Source organism: Cloeon dipterum, chromosome 1 (genome assembly GCF_949628265.1).
Source record: "Cloeon dipterum chromosome 1, ieCloDipt1.1, whole genome shotgun sequence".
Taxonomy (NCBI): domain Eukaryota; kingdom Metazoa; phylum Arthropoda; class Insecta; order Ephemeroptera; family Baetidae; genus Cloeon; species Cloeon dipterum.
This window is the reverse complement of record NC_088786.1, coordinates 6,334,462-6,349,676: the sequence shown is the minus strand read 5'-3', so window position 1 is coordinate 6,349,676 and position 15,215 is coordinate 6,334,462. Positions and strand designations below refer to the sequence as shown.

Here is a 15,215-nt window from a genome sequence, read left to right as displayed (position 1 = left end):
TTAGTACGACTAAATTGTCCAAAATTTGCTTGATTCTTGCCCATATGTTGTCTAGCAGTAAATCAGACGCTTGAAAAAATTCGATCGTCTTGAATTCCCAACCCAAGACATTACCTTTTTCGTTTGAAAGTCAAAATTCCTCCCTATGGATAGATAAAATATACATTTGGCCGGAAAAATATTTTCACGCGCCCGGCCGTTGCTGCTCATGCGATATTTCCGCGCGCGCGCACCAAATCCAGACCCGGCTTTTTATTATTACGCACGCGAGAAGTGACGTATAATTTAAAAATCTTATTAACTTTCGTTCTCTTTCCGCGAAAAATGGAAATCTCGCGAGAGTATCGTCGCCGCCGCTGCCGCCGCGCGCTTTCCATTCTCTATCCTTCGTCGTGCTCATTCGAAGTTTAATAAAATTTCAGAACAACGCCTCGCTGCGACTTGTCACGAGGAAAAAGCCGACTTTTGCCAGAGGCTTTTATCAGTCATTTCCGTGGAAAAAGATTGTAGTTAGCCAGAGATTGGATTGTGCACTGAACTCTGCGAAAAAATTTCCTGATTCAAAAATGTTTCATTAACAGCTAGTTTGCATTTTCTCATTTTCTCTACATCTCGGGAACTTTTAATCGAAAAACATGCATTGTGACCTAAATTCTGGATCTTCTTGGAGGTCTTTTGAGTCGCACTAGTAGGGCTGTGAGTTTTAGACGGTGAGCAATTTTTTATGAAATTCTAAAATGCAATTTTTAAATCATTTATAAATGAAATTCTAAAACGCCTAATACCGTATTCATATCATTATACAACGAAAGCAAAAATTAAACTCTGTTTTCTGTTTAAACTTTTGAATTTGCAAAAAAATTAAATAAATAATTAAAATACTACAAAATAAAGTTCATCTCGAGCATTAGTGTAATTTTTTATAATTAACTGTAACATTTTAATAGAAAAACGTGTAAATTTGTTTACAACCCATCTATTTTGCACCTAACCAATTACAAAAAAAAGGTTAACTATATTGTAAAATAAAAGAAAAACCGTCATGGGTTTTAAGCTATCTAAATTTCAGGAGAATGACCTAATTAACAAAATTAATTTCCTTGCTCAACCTAGATTTTATTTTAAATTTAATCTAACGCACGTCAAAAGAACATTTTAAGTCAGAGCACCCAACAGAAAACATTCGAGCGATAAAGTGTTGTGTTGTGTGCCAAAGCGGAAGCATTAATTCCGAAAGTGAGTCAGGCTTTGTTATGGCCGAAACACATTTCCCCCTGTAACGCGCTGTGAAGGATCGCATGCTATTAGTTCATTTGCAACGAGAAAATCGCGCAACGCATTTTTCACGAGCGAAACGAGCAGTGGCTTGTTTGCTTCAAAGGTTTATTTGTGCTCACGCATGGTAGTAAAATAAAAAGAGCAGCCGTCTGGGCCTTATATTATAATTTAATGTATTCTTCGGCTGCGAACTTTTGTTTCAGGACAAGGGTTGGTTTAAGTGAACGCGGCGCAGCGAAAGGAAATCTCGAAACTATTAAGATGATTTACACACGAGGGTTCGCTCGACAGCCACTTTCGCCAAATGCTGGCCGCAACGCAAACTCTCTGCTTCGACGGAAATCTCGGCGCCGAGACGAGCACGCGGGTCAACTTTTGAATGCGCGATGACACACGGAAAGACGAGTTCCTTCCCGTTCGAGCCTTCATCTCCTCTCCCAAGACGCATCAGCACTTTATGCACTTTCTCGTCTCTATATTCAAAAGAAGAGGGAAATGATTCAAAGGAAATGGGAAAATGCTTTTCTGTACATGCCATTTTCATTTTCAAAAGATGGAACGAATGGAGATATCCACGCAACCATATGTAATTTTTCGAACTATTGAGTCAGCAAATGAATCAAAATTTAAAAGGATTTATCAAAGAGTAGGTGGTGTGCGTTTATTTATACACAATAATTTAATACAATAATCTTTTTGGCTCTATTTCTTAGAATCACACACGAGTAAGAATATTTCTAAAATGGTTTAAAACAGTAGAAAAATGTGAACAAACCCTTGTGGGAAGCAGCGAAGTAATTAGAAAATCAGCTCGAAATTTCAAACTGCGCCCAAATAAGTGAAATATTTGAAATTGAATTATATTTTTGCTTTTCAATAGGATTTATAATGCAAAACCTTAAACAAAAACTCATAAAGATTATCTATTGGGCTACCAAAGCCCTTTTTTCTTTTATAGAAAAGTGACTAAAAAATGCTTTTCAAATGGAAAGGAAGCTGTCTCTCTTTACTTGAAATCTTATTTTATTTCAAATACAGGAGATTCTCCGCAAAAAGTAGAAGGTTGATGTTTTTTCAGCACTTTTAACAAATTAATTTTTGTTCATTTAATTAAGGAAGTTAATTAAAAATAATTTTTCTCATATTCTGAATATACGATGACAGTCCTGGCGTTGCAATGATCCGTTATAGAGTTATTCCTTGCGAGTGCAGTCATTATATTTTGTATACCACATCATCATGAAATTTTGCACGTTAAACTTTTAGAATACAAATATTTATTGTCTCGTGCTCGTTTATTATTTTTCCGTTACTTATCATCGCATTTCACTGCTCTGTTTATTTGCAAAAAAATAATTAGCTAAAGGGAAAAACAGACTAAATTTCCCAAGTGTACCGCCAGAGGTTCCAATTAAAGTAATTGGCAATAAACATCTTCTAGTTAACGTCATCAAAGTCAAATACCAGTCCAGGCTCATTTTTTGCAGGCTAGAATATTTTCCTGGTTTGGGTATAGAGTTATGACTGAAATTTTGCTTTCAGTTCTAAATTGAAAATGTTTCATGGTTTGTATCACAAAACGTACTCATTTTGACGATTGTTGTATATCATATAGTTATGAATAAATTTGACTCCATCGATTATTACAATTTTTAAGCAGATCAATGATAATTGATTGTTCCTGTTGGGATGTGTTGCAAATTTTAAGCCTCAAATGTATATGAAAATAGTTTTTGGTCGAAAACTACAAAGTCTATTTTACCTCCCGAAGAAAATTTGTTAAAAATAATAAAAACTATTAATTAATTTTTGACCGTAAAATTTGTTTCCGCATTTTTATCCAAACGTAATGGTAAATTTATTTTAAAACTGTTTGGCGTTGAATTAGTTAGAGAAGAGGATTGTGTATTTATCTCAGTTTCAAAATTAACTTTATTGTGCTTCTGCAGCGCCTCTCTGCCCCATACATTGTCACAATCCAAATAAAATTAACACAAATAAAGAAGGGTAAGACGATAAGTTTAACTACAGCTTGAGTTTCTCTTGAAATACACTGATGCTCTCATCTTAATACATATTCGGCTGCAAATTATTCCACAAGTTTTAGAAACTTGAAAACAATTCTCTGGCACTTCGACGCTCACTAAAGTTTCATATTCTGCGCTCTGGTTTTTCTTAATAATTTAACATTTTGCTTCTACTTAATAAAGGTGACTAGGGTTTTGAAATTGCACAGCTCTCTATATTTTAGACAAAATTAAGGCTTTTAAAATTAGGAACCATCATTACATTATGATTTTATTTTTTATATTTAGGCAAGAGTGTTATTATAATAGTTTTCAAGCGAGTGGGAATGGTGCGGCAACCGGCTCGACACGCCGGATGCGCGGGTGGCCCTTGCTGGGTGTGCGATGTCGCCTGCCGGCTGGGCAAAAACAGCGAGCGCGGGGCTTTCTCTTGTTCCAGTTGTACAATTTTCAGACGCATAAAGTCCGGCCATTCATAATAGTTTGTTACACCTGCTGGTGACGTGTGTGCTACCTGGCAGTGCTGCTGCTGCTGCTGTTTTTCTTCGCTCGCGAAATGAAAAATAATGTCTGCGCGGCGCAAACTAAGTTGGCCGCGCGCGCCAGCGACATAAAAAGCGAGCCGAGAATGAGAAAACTCCGCGCTGCTGCTGTTTTTTCGTTCTCCTTCTCGTTCGGCGTGGAGGCTTATACGCCGCTGGTGATAAATAAGGGGCAATTTGTTTGCGGCGAACGCTTTTAATTAGCTGCAGGTGTGGAGGCAGCCAGTTTGCACACAACCCTTTTGCCGTTGCGATACTTTAGATATTTGAAAGCCGCATCAAAGCAAAACTTTTCCAATAAAATTAGATTTTTACGGACTTTTATAAACATTTCCTTTTCCTTTACAACCTATATTCAAATTTTAATCCCTGGGGATTTAATTGAATAATGAAATTAGACTTGCAGTGAAAGGCTACTGAGTTAATCAATAGAAAAATGAGATTAGAGCTGGTATCAAAATGTTTTCTAAATAAAATAACTCAAAATAATTTGCTCAGAGAGAGCATTAATAAAATTAAACCAGAACTAAAAAAATATTTTTTACAGTAACACATATTTTACCTTGTTGAAAATCAGAAGCCCTATATTACTCGATTTTTTTGACTGGTGACAGCAATATTTGAATATAAGTACGTTATCTATCGCATCATATTACAAAATATAATATTAAATTTACATTTTAGGAATTAATATTTTTAAAATAGGACTGCTGTGGAAAGCGGAATAATTTATAGCCAAAAATAAATAAATAAATAGACAGCTTCTGCTATGACGTTGCGGTTTTTTACTTACACAAACAAATCCTTGATTTTTTTCTTTCGATGATTAATTTTTTTATAAAAAAGGAACATTATTTTAAAATTAAATTTCTCAAAATGTTCGCATAATATGAAATATGTGCAGACAAAAAATCATATAAAACACCTGGTCTTAACTTGCGAGAACCTATGTTTTTTCCTTAAAGTGGGCACTCAGGAAAAGCCTCTTTAGGCTGCATTTCGTCGCCGAAAAGAGGGAGAACGAGATAAGCCGAGGAACGTGAGCGTTGCGCCGCTCGTGCTGGTGTGTGTGTTGTTGTGTTGTTGCTGCGTCAGAGAGCCGCGCTAAATGTTTATAGGACGAAACGAGTCGCGAGCGGCTATTATCGCGGTGGAAGGGGGTATATACACTCTCGGAGCCGCAGAGTGCAGATGCAGTCATGCTAAATTAATTCTCCGGCTGTGGCATGATGGGTTTAATGCGTGTTTTTTTACACAAAGGCGGCGAATTTGAGGTCGAATTTTCGGTTTAACGAGATAAGCGCGCGAGCGGAGGAAAAACGACGCCGCTTTTAGAAAGGAGCCGAGCGCCGAGAGAGAGAGAGAGAGAGAGAGAGAGAGAGAGAGAGAGAGAGAGAGAGAGAGAGAGAGAAAGGCGTAAAATTTTAATGAAAACGCCGCTCGAAAAGAATAAGAGCGGCACTTTCCACTCATTTTCGCGCCGACCGACGAGCTAGCTCCCTTGAGTTTTATTTTTATGGGGAGCCAAGTGCGCGCCGCCGATGATATTTTTAATTAGCAATGCGCTCGTAGCATTCGAGCGATATTGCCTGCCGCCTCCGGAAAATCGAGCTCTTTCTTCTTGCTAGCCACTTTGCGGATCCCTGGACCTAATTTTTACAACTTTCACGTTTGGAAAGAACTTTTCAAGTCAATTTACGCGGAGCAATAACACTAAATCGATTGCTTTTTTCCTCAGCTCCTAATAGTTCAAAATACTAAATAGTGCAACTTACTCTGTTTTAAGCTTTAATCAGTAAACAATCATAATACTAGTTTAAAATAAATGTTATAATCTTTGGATATAAATTGCTTTTTTTAATGGCTTTTTATTTTGTGTATTTTTACATTTTTTTTTATTAAAATGCGATTTTGAAATAAGTATTGTTGCCCTTAGAAAATAACTTTTCAGGACGATCAAACTAAACCTCTATCGAAAAATATAAAAATAAAAATAAGACCATCCTAAAATGATATGCTAATTCCGCTAATTCAAATTTTTAAGCATCAGTTACGTATAGTGAATAATGATTTAAACAGAATGTTGTGCACCTTGTGACAGCAGCCACCAACCCTACTGCACTCTAGTGCAAGAGCAGGAAGAATAATTGCTACTTTAGAAGGCCACTACCGGTTCAGCTGAAGGGCCTTGTCTGTGAAACTGCACAAAATTCGCAAAAATCAAAAGATTAAATCACAGTAATTCGCAGAAAAAATGGATAGTGTTTGGTAAGTAGAAGACGTTAAGGCAGAAAAATACTCCCAGTCAACAAGAATGCGCTTTGTTATTCTTCTTAACTATTATTTTTTTCTTTTATTTATTTCAAAACTCGGAGATCTCCCAAAAAGTACCATGCATCTTTGGATAGATTTCGACGAGAGGAACTGAAATCGTCCAAACAAATATGGTCAAGATCAGAGAAAATTTGCAAAATATGAATTTAAATTGTTGTGAGGTCCACTTTTGAATATTGCACCTTGTGGAAAAATTGCTCAAACTATCAATTTGATAAATTGCTTACTTAAATAATTTTAAATTTATTCCCTGTTTCAATTCACCTTGTCAAAATCGAATATTTGTCTCTAAAAATATCCATTTAGACAACACTGTATAAAAACGTTATCCTCTCATCAGCAAAAAAACACGCACAGTTCGAGGAAAATTTGTTTTCCTCCACGCCACAGGTCGAGGCCCGTCGGTACAACAAAAAGAGTTATCAATTACCACTAATCCGAAGCGATGGTGTCTAATCGACGGCTGTTTCCCGTCTCGAGAGTGTCGGAGCGGCGACGGCGGCGGGGGCAAAAACGGCCGCTCGTTAGCAGCTTATGAATATTCGCCGGCCAGAGAGCAGGGGCAATTACCAAAAGTAAGGGCTAATCGATTTGTTTGCAAATCTTGCGGCCGTGTTTTGCACGCTGCCTGGTCCGGGTAGTCAGTGACCGCACAATGGCAGCGCCGACCGCAGCAATAATGATCAAATCAAACAGAGAGACAAAAGTGTGACACACACGCTGCTATGATAATAACGACTGTTCGCCCATGCCTTATTGAACACGCGTGCTGCCTGGCCTCTGCCGACGCGATGAATTTATTGCCACTGAGACCAACCAGCAATACAAATAATAGAATTGTAGTGCGTTGGTCGGCGACAATTTGGCGACTTGCGTCGACACTATTTGCGCTGTGGTCTCGTCCTCTCGCGCTATAATGACCGCACCACACGCCTGCCTATCTCGTTTTTCCCCTCGCAAATTAGATCCGCTTGCGATTTGAATGATTTTGCTGACTCTTGCTGAAACTGAAATGAGGCTTTTGTTACGGGTTTACACATGCGTATCTTCTAACATCCTAACATAATCATTGAATCAAATTATTTCGAGGATATTCTCATCATCTAATATGTTTTTAACCGTTGAATAGAAAAACAAATTGAAAAAAGATGATCATGTTTTTGTGGAAAAGTTACTACAGCTTCATTAAATTTGCAAGACTTTAAGTAAAGTTCAAATGACTTAACATTGCCTGATATGTATAACTTGCTCATTTTCGTACTGTGATTGTTGATGGTTCAGAAGAAAAAGTCAGAAATTTAAAATTTTCAGACCCCTGAAAATATAACATTTTCCCTGATCCGTCAAAAACCTAGAGCAAATAATTCCTCAATTTTCGCCTAGTTTCATAACTAACGATGACTAAACTGAGTTGGTAGAAAAAAACATCACTTTTGGACCAAAATTCCGTTTTCCTCTGTAAAAGAGCTTTATAAAATCCAATTATAAAATCCAACAATGAGGAACATTTTCCATTGAAAGCCTGAGCTAATGGCTCATTGAGTGTATTTTTTACTGTAGAATTAAGCAAAAGTTGATCTTCTACACTTTAAAACAGTAAAGTTGAAAAAAATTTCAAGAAATTTAATTATGTAATTATTTATTTTATGCTTGATTTGAATTTCTCTCGTCACGATCTATGAAACATTACGCGAGTTATGAGGAAAATTTGCTTTTTGAGAAAATAAAAAGTCATGATATTCATTCAATAAGGGATAGATGAGTGCTCTCAGATTTATTATAGCATGCAAACTTAAGGGCCGAGCTTATTGCAAATTATAAAAGAAGCCTGCGAAAGTGCTCTCTTTCCCACGTAATGGTTATCGTTAGAGAGTATTTAAAGTAATATTATAAAATAATTTTTCACTATTTAATTATTAAAAAAAAATCGCAATTTATATCTCTCTAAAAACACTGAACTAGAATTTCTCCATGTGGCACTCACTAAATTGCACGTATGCTTGGCAAAGGGGTGAATTTGAATAATCTAAATGGCACTGCGCTCTTTCGCTTCATTAAAAATGCAAATATTGCCCAGCCGGCGGGCGTGAATGTATTTTTCATCCTGGGACAATGCAGCCAGACGCCGGCCAATACCACCTTGCCTGCAGTTTCACGCGTGCTGCTTTTGCATTATATATGCATAAGCGCACAGTTGGAAATTCTCGCCGTGCAAGAACGCATGCAAACTTATCCGCCGCCGGCAGCCTCTCGTGATTTGATCGCGATAAAAGTGGAGCGTTAACATTGTAATCATCAGCACATGAACCGCACATACGCGTCACAGCCACCTTTACAGCGTTGAGATCGAGTTTCTGGTGAACTTGCTAGCAATTTGTTCAATTGTGGGTACACAATTTAGAACCCAGTCAGTTGAGACATAAAAATTTACTTCCAATTCATAGAGTAAAAATGCAGATTCTTTTAGATTTACATCAAATAATGAAAATTACAGAATTGGTGACAATTTTTTAACACCAAAGCAACAATTTGTTATATTGTTTTAAAATGATGTCAACCTGGCAAATCAGACCATTATTATTTTGAATTGGATGAGATATATCGTATAATTTTGGCTCCAGGTAAATTTATATAGCTGCTAGATTGAAAACAATATGTTAGAACTTTTCTCTGATAGTCTAACGTGAAACACCTGCATTTATCTCAAACAAAAATTCACGCTGTATAGCCAACTGTGGTGGAACTTCCTCTGCTGACATCCAGCTGCAAACTCTGCATATCCGGAAAACATTTTTTTTATTTGCATAAAACTCACTGATTGCGTTTTGCAGCAATAAACAGAAAGCAAAAACTCGAAGCCTATCTGTACTGTTTGTGTGTTTACGGCTGTGAATTTAACGACGCGCGATTTTTTAATCAAATTCCATAAACTGCTGCACCGCGCACCGGAATTCGAGATTAAACGCGCACTTCTCTATGTTTGCTAAACGTGGCTTGTGCGGGCAGTACGCTGTCCAGATCCCCTTCAACTAAATTTGCATGCATTAACGATTATATGGGGCGAGTTTTAAAAGGTACCACTGCTTTTATGTCTCTTTTTCTCACTCGATAACGGCTGTGAATAAATAAAATGCGTTTGCGTGAGCTCTGCTGCAGTGACACGCACACACACAAACGCAGAAATAGACGTTGCAGTGAATTGAAATGTTTATGAAACAGCTGGCAGGAAAGGGCTTTAAGGTGGTCTGCGCGCAGTGACAAGTGAAAGCCCTGGTAACTGATTGCTTTCGAAATTGCCTGCGGGCGAGGAGAATAAAAGAGAATAGCTGCTGGTGTGGGCCGGTTAATACCAAGGTCTGTTAGAAATGCACTCTAATTAATGTTCTGGTTATTTGCGATTTCTTGCAAACACTATTTTCGACAAATTTTTGACCAAGAATTTTTCATGATATATTAGTGTAAAATTATTTATTAATTTTTCAAATAAGTCAGTTCAACGGAGAAAGCATCTCCAAATATAGTAAATAAAATAGAATATCTTTTTGACTGATTGATTAATTAAAAACATCTGTGGAAGATTTTTTTTATTTAATTCAAAAGTTAATTGGGGTTAATTTGAATTTTTCTTTCTCTTGGACCAAAGTGAATTTAATTTTCGATGTGGCACTAATGAATGCGTCAGAAAAGGCGTTGTCTTAATTCTCTGCTGCTACGAACGCCGATTTAATGAGGCTGCTGCTGCTGGAATGCCTTTGGTTGGACAAGTGCCAGTGATTAATGACTTTGCTTCCTGCAAGAGAGAGAGAAAGGAGCAAAAGAAACAGCATAGTTTGTAGGAAGAATATCTAAATTTTAATTGATTCAGAAGAGGGGAACATTCTCATGATTCGCTTTGTTCTGCTCGTTCGATAACAATAATATATAATGTTGATGGTGGTGCGATTTGGTTAAATTTCGAAAAGAAAAACGCAGTTTGTATCTCAACATTGATATCATTTTTACAGTCATCATGCACAAAAAACGTTGCTGCTTGCTGCGTCTGTTACAGTTTTGTTAATGAGTTAGTAGTAATTATAGTTTCTTTCAAGAAATATATATATATAAATTCTCGGGTTCAAACTGGGTTTTCTTTATTTTCGTATTTACAAGTTTTCTCTCGTTTACATAATAATTCGATTTCAGTTCAATGTGATGATCGGTTATAACAAAGATTATTTGCGAATATACAATCTCTGCTGTTCGAATGAAACACACATAAATGATGAATCTTACGTAACAATTCGCACTGTCTGTCACAATCCTGTGTGTCAGTTTTAGTAAAAAAGTCACTTTCTTTCTCGTTCCACCTCTCCCTGTGCGCACTCGACTCTGATAAAACAGTTTAGCCCTGGCTCTTGATGCCGGCCGACCTGCTGCTTTGATCACCCAAGGGAGAAATTGCCCATCGGATATTCGGAAAGCGCGCCCCGCAATATATATTCAGCATTTTGCACCAAAAAGACAAAAGCCGCTTACACACTGTGTGTTTAGCAAATACAAAACGGCTGTACACGCTCGCGCAATAATATATTAACTGTACAATGGAGTGTGAAATTCACAATAAGGATAGGAATTCCTCGAGAGCGCGGTCATTAATCATTGGGGTTCTTTTTCCCGAGGAGGGTGAGTTGAAAATTGCAACATCGCGGGTCATTGACTGCGCACTCGTTGTTTTGCCAACTCGCCGCGCGCCCCGAGAGTAGGTCAGTGGAAAAAAATGGAGTGCTTTTCAAAATGTATCAACTCCCGGCCGGCGCTCACTCAGACTTCCTACCCCGTTGCAAATGAAACGGCTCGGAAAACGCACGCACATTGCGAAAAAGAATCCAATTTGCATAACATTACATGACAGCAGCAATTTTCGAGTGGACGACTAGCGAGATCATATTTTAAAACCAACAAGCGGTTTGTGCCAAATCTCGCCGGGGCGAAAGAAGGAAGAGGATTCGAATGATAGTGCCGATTCTTCGGGGCACACAACACAACAAAAGCGGCGGCAGGCACGTTTCCAAATAAATAGGGTTGGGAATTTAGGACGATTGACTATTTTTTTTTACTTCTTGACACTAAAAGAGCTTGATTTTATGCCTTTAGGGCAAGAATTGAAATCGGTTGGAGACCAATAAACCGCTTTGGTTTGCACAAAATCGTTGTGTAGCCTACTAGCCTGATAAACACTTTTTTCTGCCCGATTTATTGCAACTAAAAGAAGCTTCCCAATTGATATCAATTTTTTTGGCAACAAATATTTTAATTTCGTCAATAAAACTATCATAATTTGATCATGGAGCTCTTTAAAGGAACCAAAACAATATGAGAGAATTTTAATCCACTGTATTTGTGATATTGCTGGCAATAAAATTTTTAAAAATTCAAACTGAACTCAAAACCATCTAATAAGAGTCCTATATTTTAATCGAAAGTCCACATCCATATTCCCAACCCTACAGATAACAGAACGCCAGGGTATTTTGTTTGCTACGCGATTGGCGGGGGTGGTGGAATTAGAGTGGAATGGGGTCGTCACAGCACAGTTACGATACAAACGCCGCGCGTGCACCAGTTTATTAAAGCGACACGAACTCGGGTGGCAGGGGTGTGCACATTGGGGGTGGCGGCGGCGTCGGAACCTCCTTCTGTCCCTGGCCGCCCGTTTCCTGGGCCTTGGCCTCCTCTTCCGAGGTCTCTGGAAGAGAAAGCACGGAGCCGCTGCCCCCACTCGCCGTGACGCGGGGCCCAACGGTGTCGTAATGTGACCGCACGCACACAACTGGCCCCACTTTGCTGCCGGAGTTGGTCCGTGGCCGCCTGGGAAGGGTGGCGCACGCTGCTGCAAGCAAGGTGTCACCGACGGCCATCTCGGGCACGCATTGCTCAAAGCCGGTGGTGGGGCAGCACTGGTGGGCCTGATAGTACTGCTGGTGGGGCCGGTGGTGGTGGTGGGGGTGTGCGTGGTGGGGATGGCGGAGAGTATGGTGAAGGTGGTACGGCCTTTCGCTCCCCACCGTGACGCTGACGCCTTTGGAGCGATGCGGCAGGTCCAGCAGGTCAGGGTACCGCGTGACGTCGTCGTGCGGATTGGAGGCGTTACCAGATGCGTTTGGGTCCTTGACCGCGATGAAGATGTTGCCGAACGAGGTTGGAGCGAGCCCTGATGAAAATTCTGGTGGTGGCGCCAGGGCCCCTCGCGGTAGTTGCTGCGCCGCGAGGGGCTGAGGAGGTGGTGGAATCACGTAGGGCGCCCCATTCGAAGGGTAGGCCGGCCCGCCGCCGCTGCAGCCGGCACCGGTGGCGGCCGCGTTAGCAAGCACGCAGTCGGCTGGCAGGTTTTCGATGGTGATGTGCACCGGCTCGGCGGAGAGATCAACGGTCGAGGGGTCTCTAGTCAACAATTCCATATCAGTCTGTGACATGCCCTCGAAACTAACCGTGCCCGACGCTCGCTCCGTGATGCTGCAGTCAAGCAGCTTTTTCTCCTGGTCTGTATAACTGACGCTGCCTGACAACTTGGACTGCCTGTTGCCCTTTTTCCTGTTTCGCCGCGAGCAGAGGCAGAGGCACATGCCGGCCGTGAGAGCCGTGACGACCGTGCCGGCTCCACCAGCCAACAGCCCAGCCATTAACAGCCACGACTCTGCCTTGCTCAGAGTCGTGGCGGTCACCACTTCAGGTAGAATCAACGTCAGGTTTTTCACCGCCCTACCGCCGATATTCTCCGCAACGCACGAGTACTCACCGACGTAAAGGTCGGTCAGGTTAGACAACGTCACATTGAGCCAGCCAGAGTTGTCCTGTTCCATCTGCACGTTGGGGTCGCTGCCATTCATGTTGAGTGAGTGGCCATTGAAGAGCCACTCGCGACTGGGCTCAGGGTCTCCCCACACTTGACACCCGAATGTGGCGTTTCCGCCCACCTCTCCCTGCACCATCGTGTCCGTAAGCTCAACCCGCGGAGCGCAGGAAAAGAATGAGGAATCGATGTCTCCCCACGGCCGGCCCTTGAGACTCTCAGGCTCGGAACAGGTCAGCGGCAAGGAAGAAAGTTTCACTTTTAGAAACCAGGTTTTGAAGTCCCGAAGTTGACAGTCGCAGAGCCACGGATTCCCGTCCAGCGACAGCGATTTGATCTGCACGAGAGGGGCAAAAACCGCCTCTGTCAAATACTTGAGCTTATTGTTGCTCAGACTGAGTGATTCGAGGGCCGCCAGGTTAGCAAAGGCCCTCTTGTGGACGTGTTTGAGCCGACACGACTTCATCTCCAGCGTCTTCAAGTGGGGCAGCGACGGAAACTGCTCCTCACGCAGCTGATTCAAAGGATTACCACTGAGGTCGAGGATGCGCAGCCTGTTGTTGCCAAGGAAGGTCTTTGGGTCCAGCATTGTGAGGCTGTTGCTGGAGAGGTCCACCTCGATCAGGATGGTCAGATCCCTGAACGCCGAAGGTTCGATCTCCTTGATTCCGCAGCCTTTCAGATAAATGCGTTGCAGGTTTAGTAATCCCACTGCACTGAAGATTGCTTTCGAGAGGATGGGAATGGGGTTTCCGTTGATATCAAGCACCTGGATGTCGGCGTTCAAAGAGCCAGGGATCGTGGTCAGGCCGGCCTCGCGGCAGCTGGCCGTCTTCTTGCCCGATATCCACTTGCACTTGCACGTCGCCGGACAGTGATCCGTCCAGTCGGGCGCCGCGATCGCGTCCGCAGACACAAGTACCTCCGTTGCCGCGAGCGCGAGCAGAATTAGCACCACGGCGGAAGCCAAAGGACATCTAGGGACGAACATTCTGAGTGGTTGGTCAATGCAAGGGCGCCCACTTGGATAAGAAAAGGCGCCCCGCTCGTGACCTCATCCCTGCACGCTCGGCGACGACTCTCGCGGCCGCCACGCTGACAGTCTTCTACCTACGTTGAGCGACATCCAGCTCCTAAAACAGAAGAAAAGGAAATTTAAAATCGACTAAAAACCGGTATTAATTTTTTAAAAATAATTTCTTATAGTATGGAGGAACAATTTTAAGGATTGGGGAAATTCAAATAAATTGCACAGCTTTGTAGTGATTTATTTATAGATATAAATGATGAGCTAACAAATGTCCCACTTAAATAATGATTTATTAGAAGCAGTTCCACTCTCAACAACGTCTTGAGTGTTATCGATCTCGAGGGTCATAAATTATGCGCCCTCGAGGACCATTATCCAAATGAGTGGATCAATCAAAATGTCAAAAATGGAATAATTTCTGAGAAACAAACTAATTAAGTCAAGTCAAGAATTCTTCCCTTTAAGCTGTCCATTTATTTAAAAGTTTGGCAACAATCTGCGAGTTGCAAAGATTCTCCCTTCGAGAGCAAATTTTTCCTCGAAATTTTCAGGAACGCCAAGTCAGCTCGAGACGTTTCAATGCCAAGGCATGAATAATTAGCACCGCGAGAGAAGTTCTTATCTCCTAATTGGAGGTGTAGCTTTCGCTCCCGTTGCGATATGCTAATTTCATCCACGCTCGCGTGCGCTTGCGGATGAATTTCAGTTTTAATTAAGTCGTCGCCCCGCATTTCATCGCCCACGCTCAGTTTTTCCCCGGCACAATGCGAAATATAGAAAAAAGCCGTCATTGCCGCGGGCCGACCACGCGCAATCACGAAAAATGAAAACCGCACGCAGTAATTTGGAGACTGAAATGGAGCGTGTTTGCTTTCGCGCAGCAGAGAGGGCCAAGTCCGCCGGGGTCGTAAATATATGTATTTCCCAGACCTTTGCTCGTTATAGAGCCGAGTTCATTCGTAGTTTGTGCCCTTGGGAATCGGCGAGCTGGTCGGCCCCGATAGCACACACACACTCAAGCGCGCGCGGCCCCTTGTTATCAACTGTTGTTAAGCACCATTTTTGCGACACCCACTCAGATCGACACCTTTGAAACGCAACTGCAGCCGCGACTGCCGCAACAACAGCAATGGGGTCGGGAAATTTAGACGGCTTTATTCACAACTCAGCAGACA

General features: G+C 41.4%; 1 protein-coding gene across 1 annotated transcript in view; it reads right to left on the bottom strand.

Moving 5' to 3' along the window:
* Nucleotides 1-11,465: 11,465 nt before the first annotated feature.
* Nucleotides 11,466-15,215, bottom strand: part of kek6 (kekkon 6) — a 67,787-nt gene continuing 64,037 nt past the window's right edge. Inside the window, exon 2 of the mRNA XM_065496855.1 lies at nt 11,466-14,143. Within this exon, the coding sequence (XP_065352927.1) occupies nt 11,788-14,001 (2,214 nt within the window). The 5' untranslated portion in view covers nt 14,002-14,143 and the 3' untranslated portion in view covers nt 11,466-11,787. The remainder of the gene's footprint in view (nt 14,144-15,215) is intronic.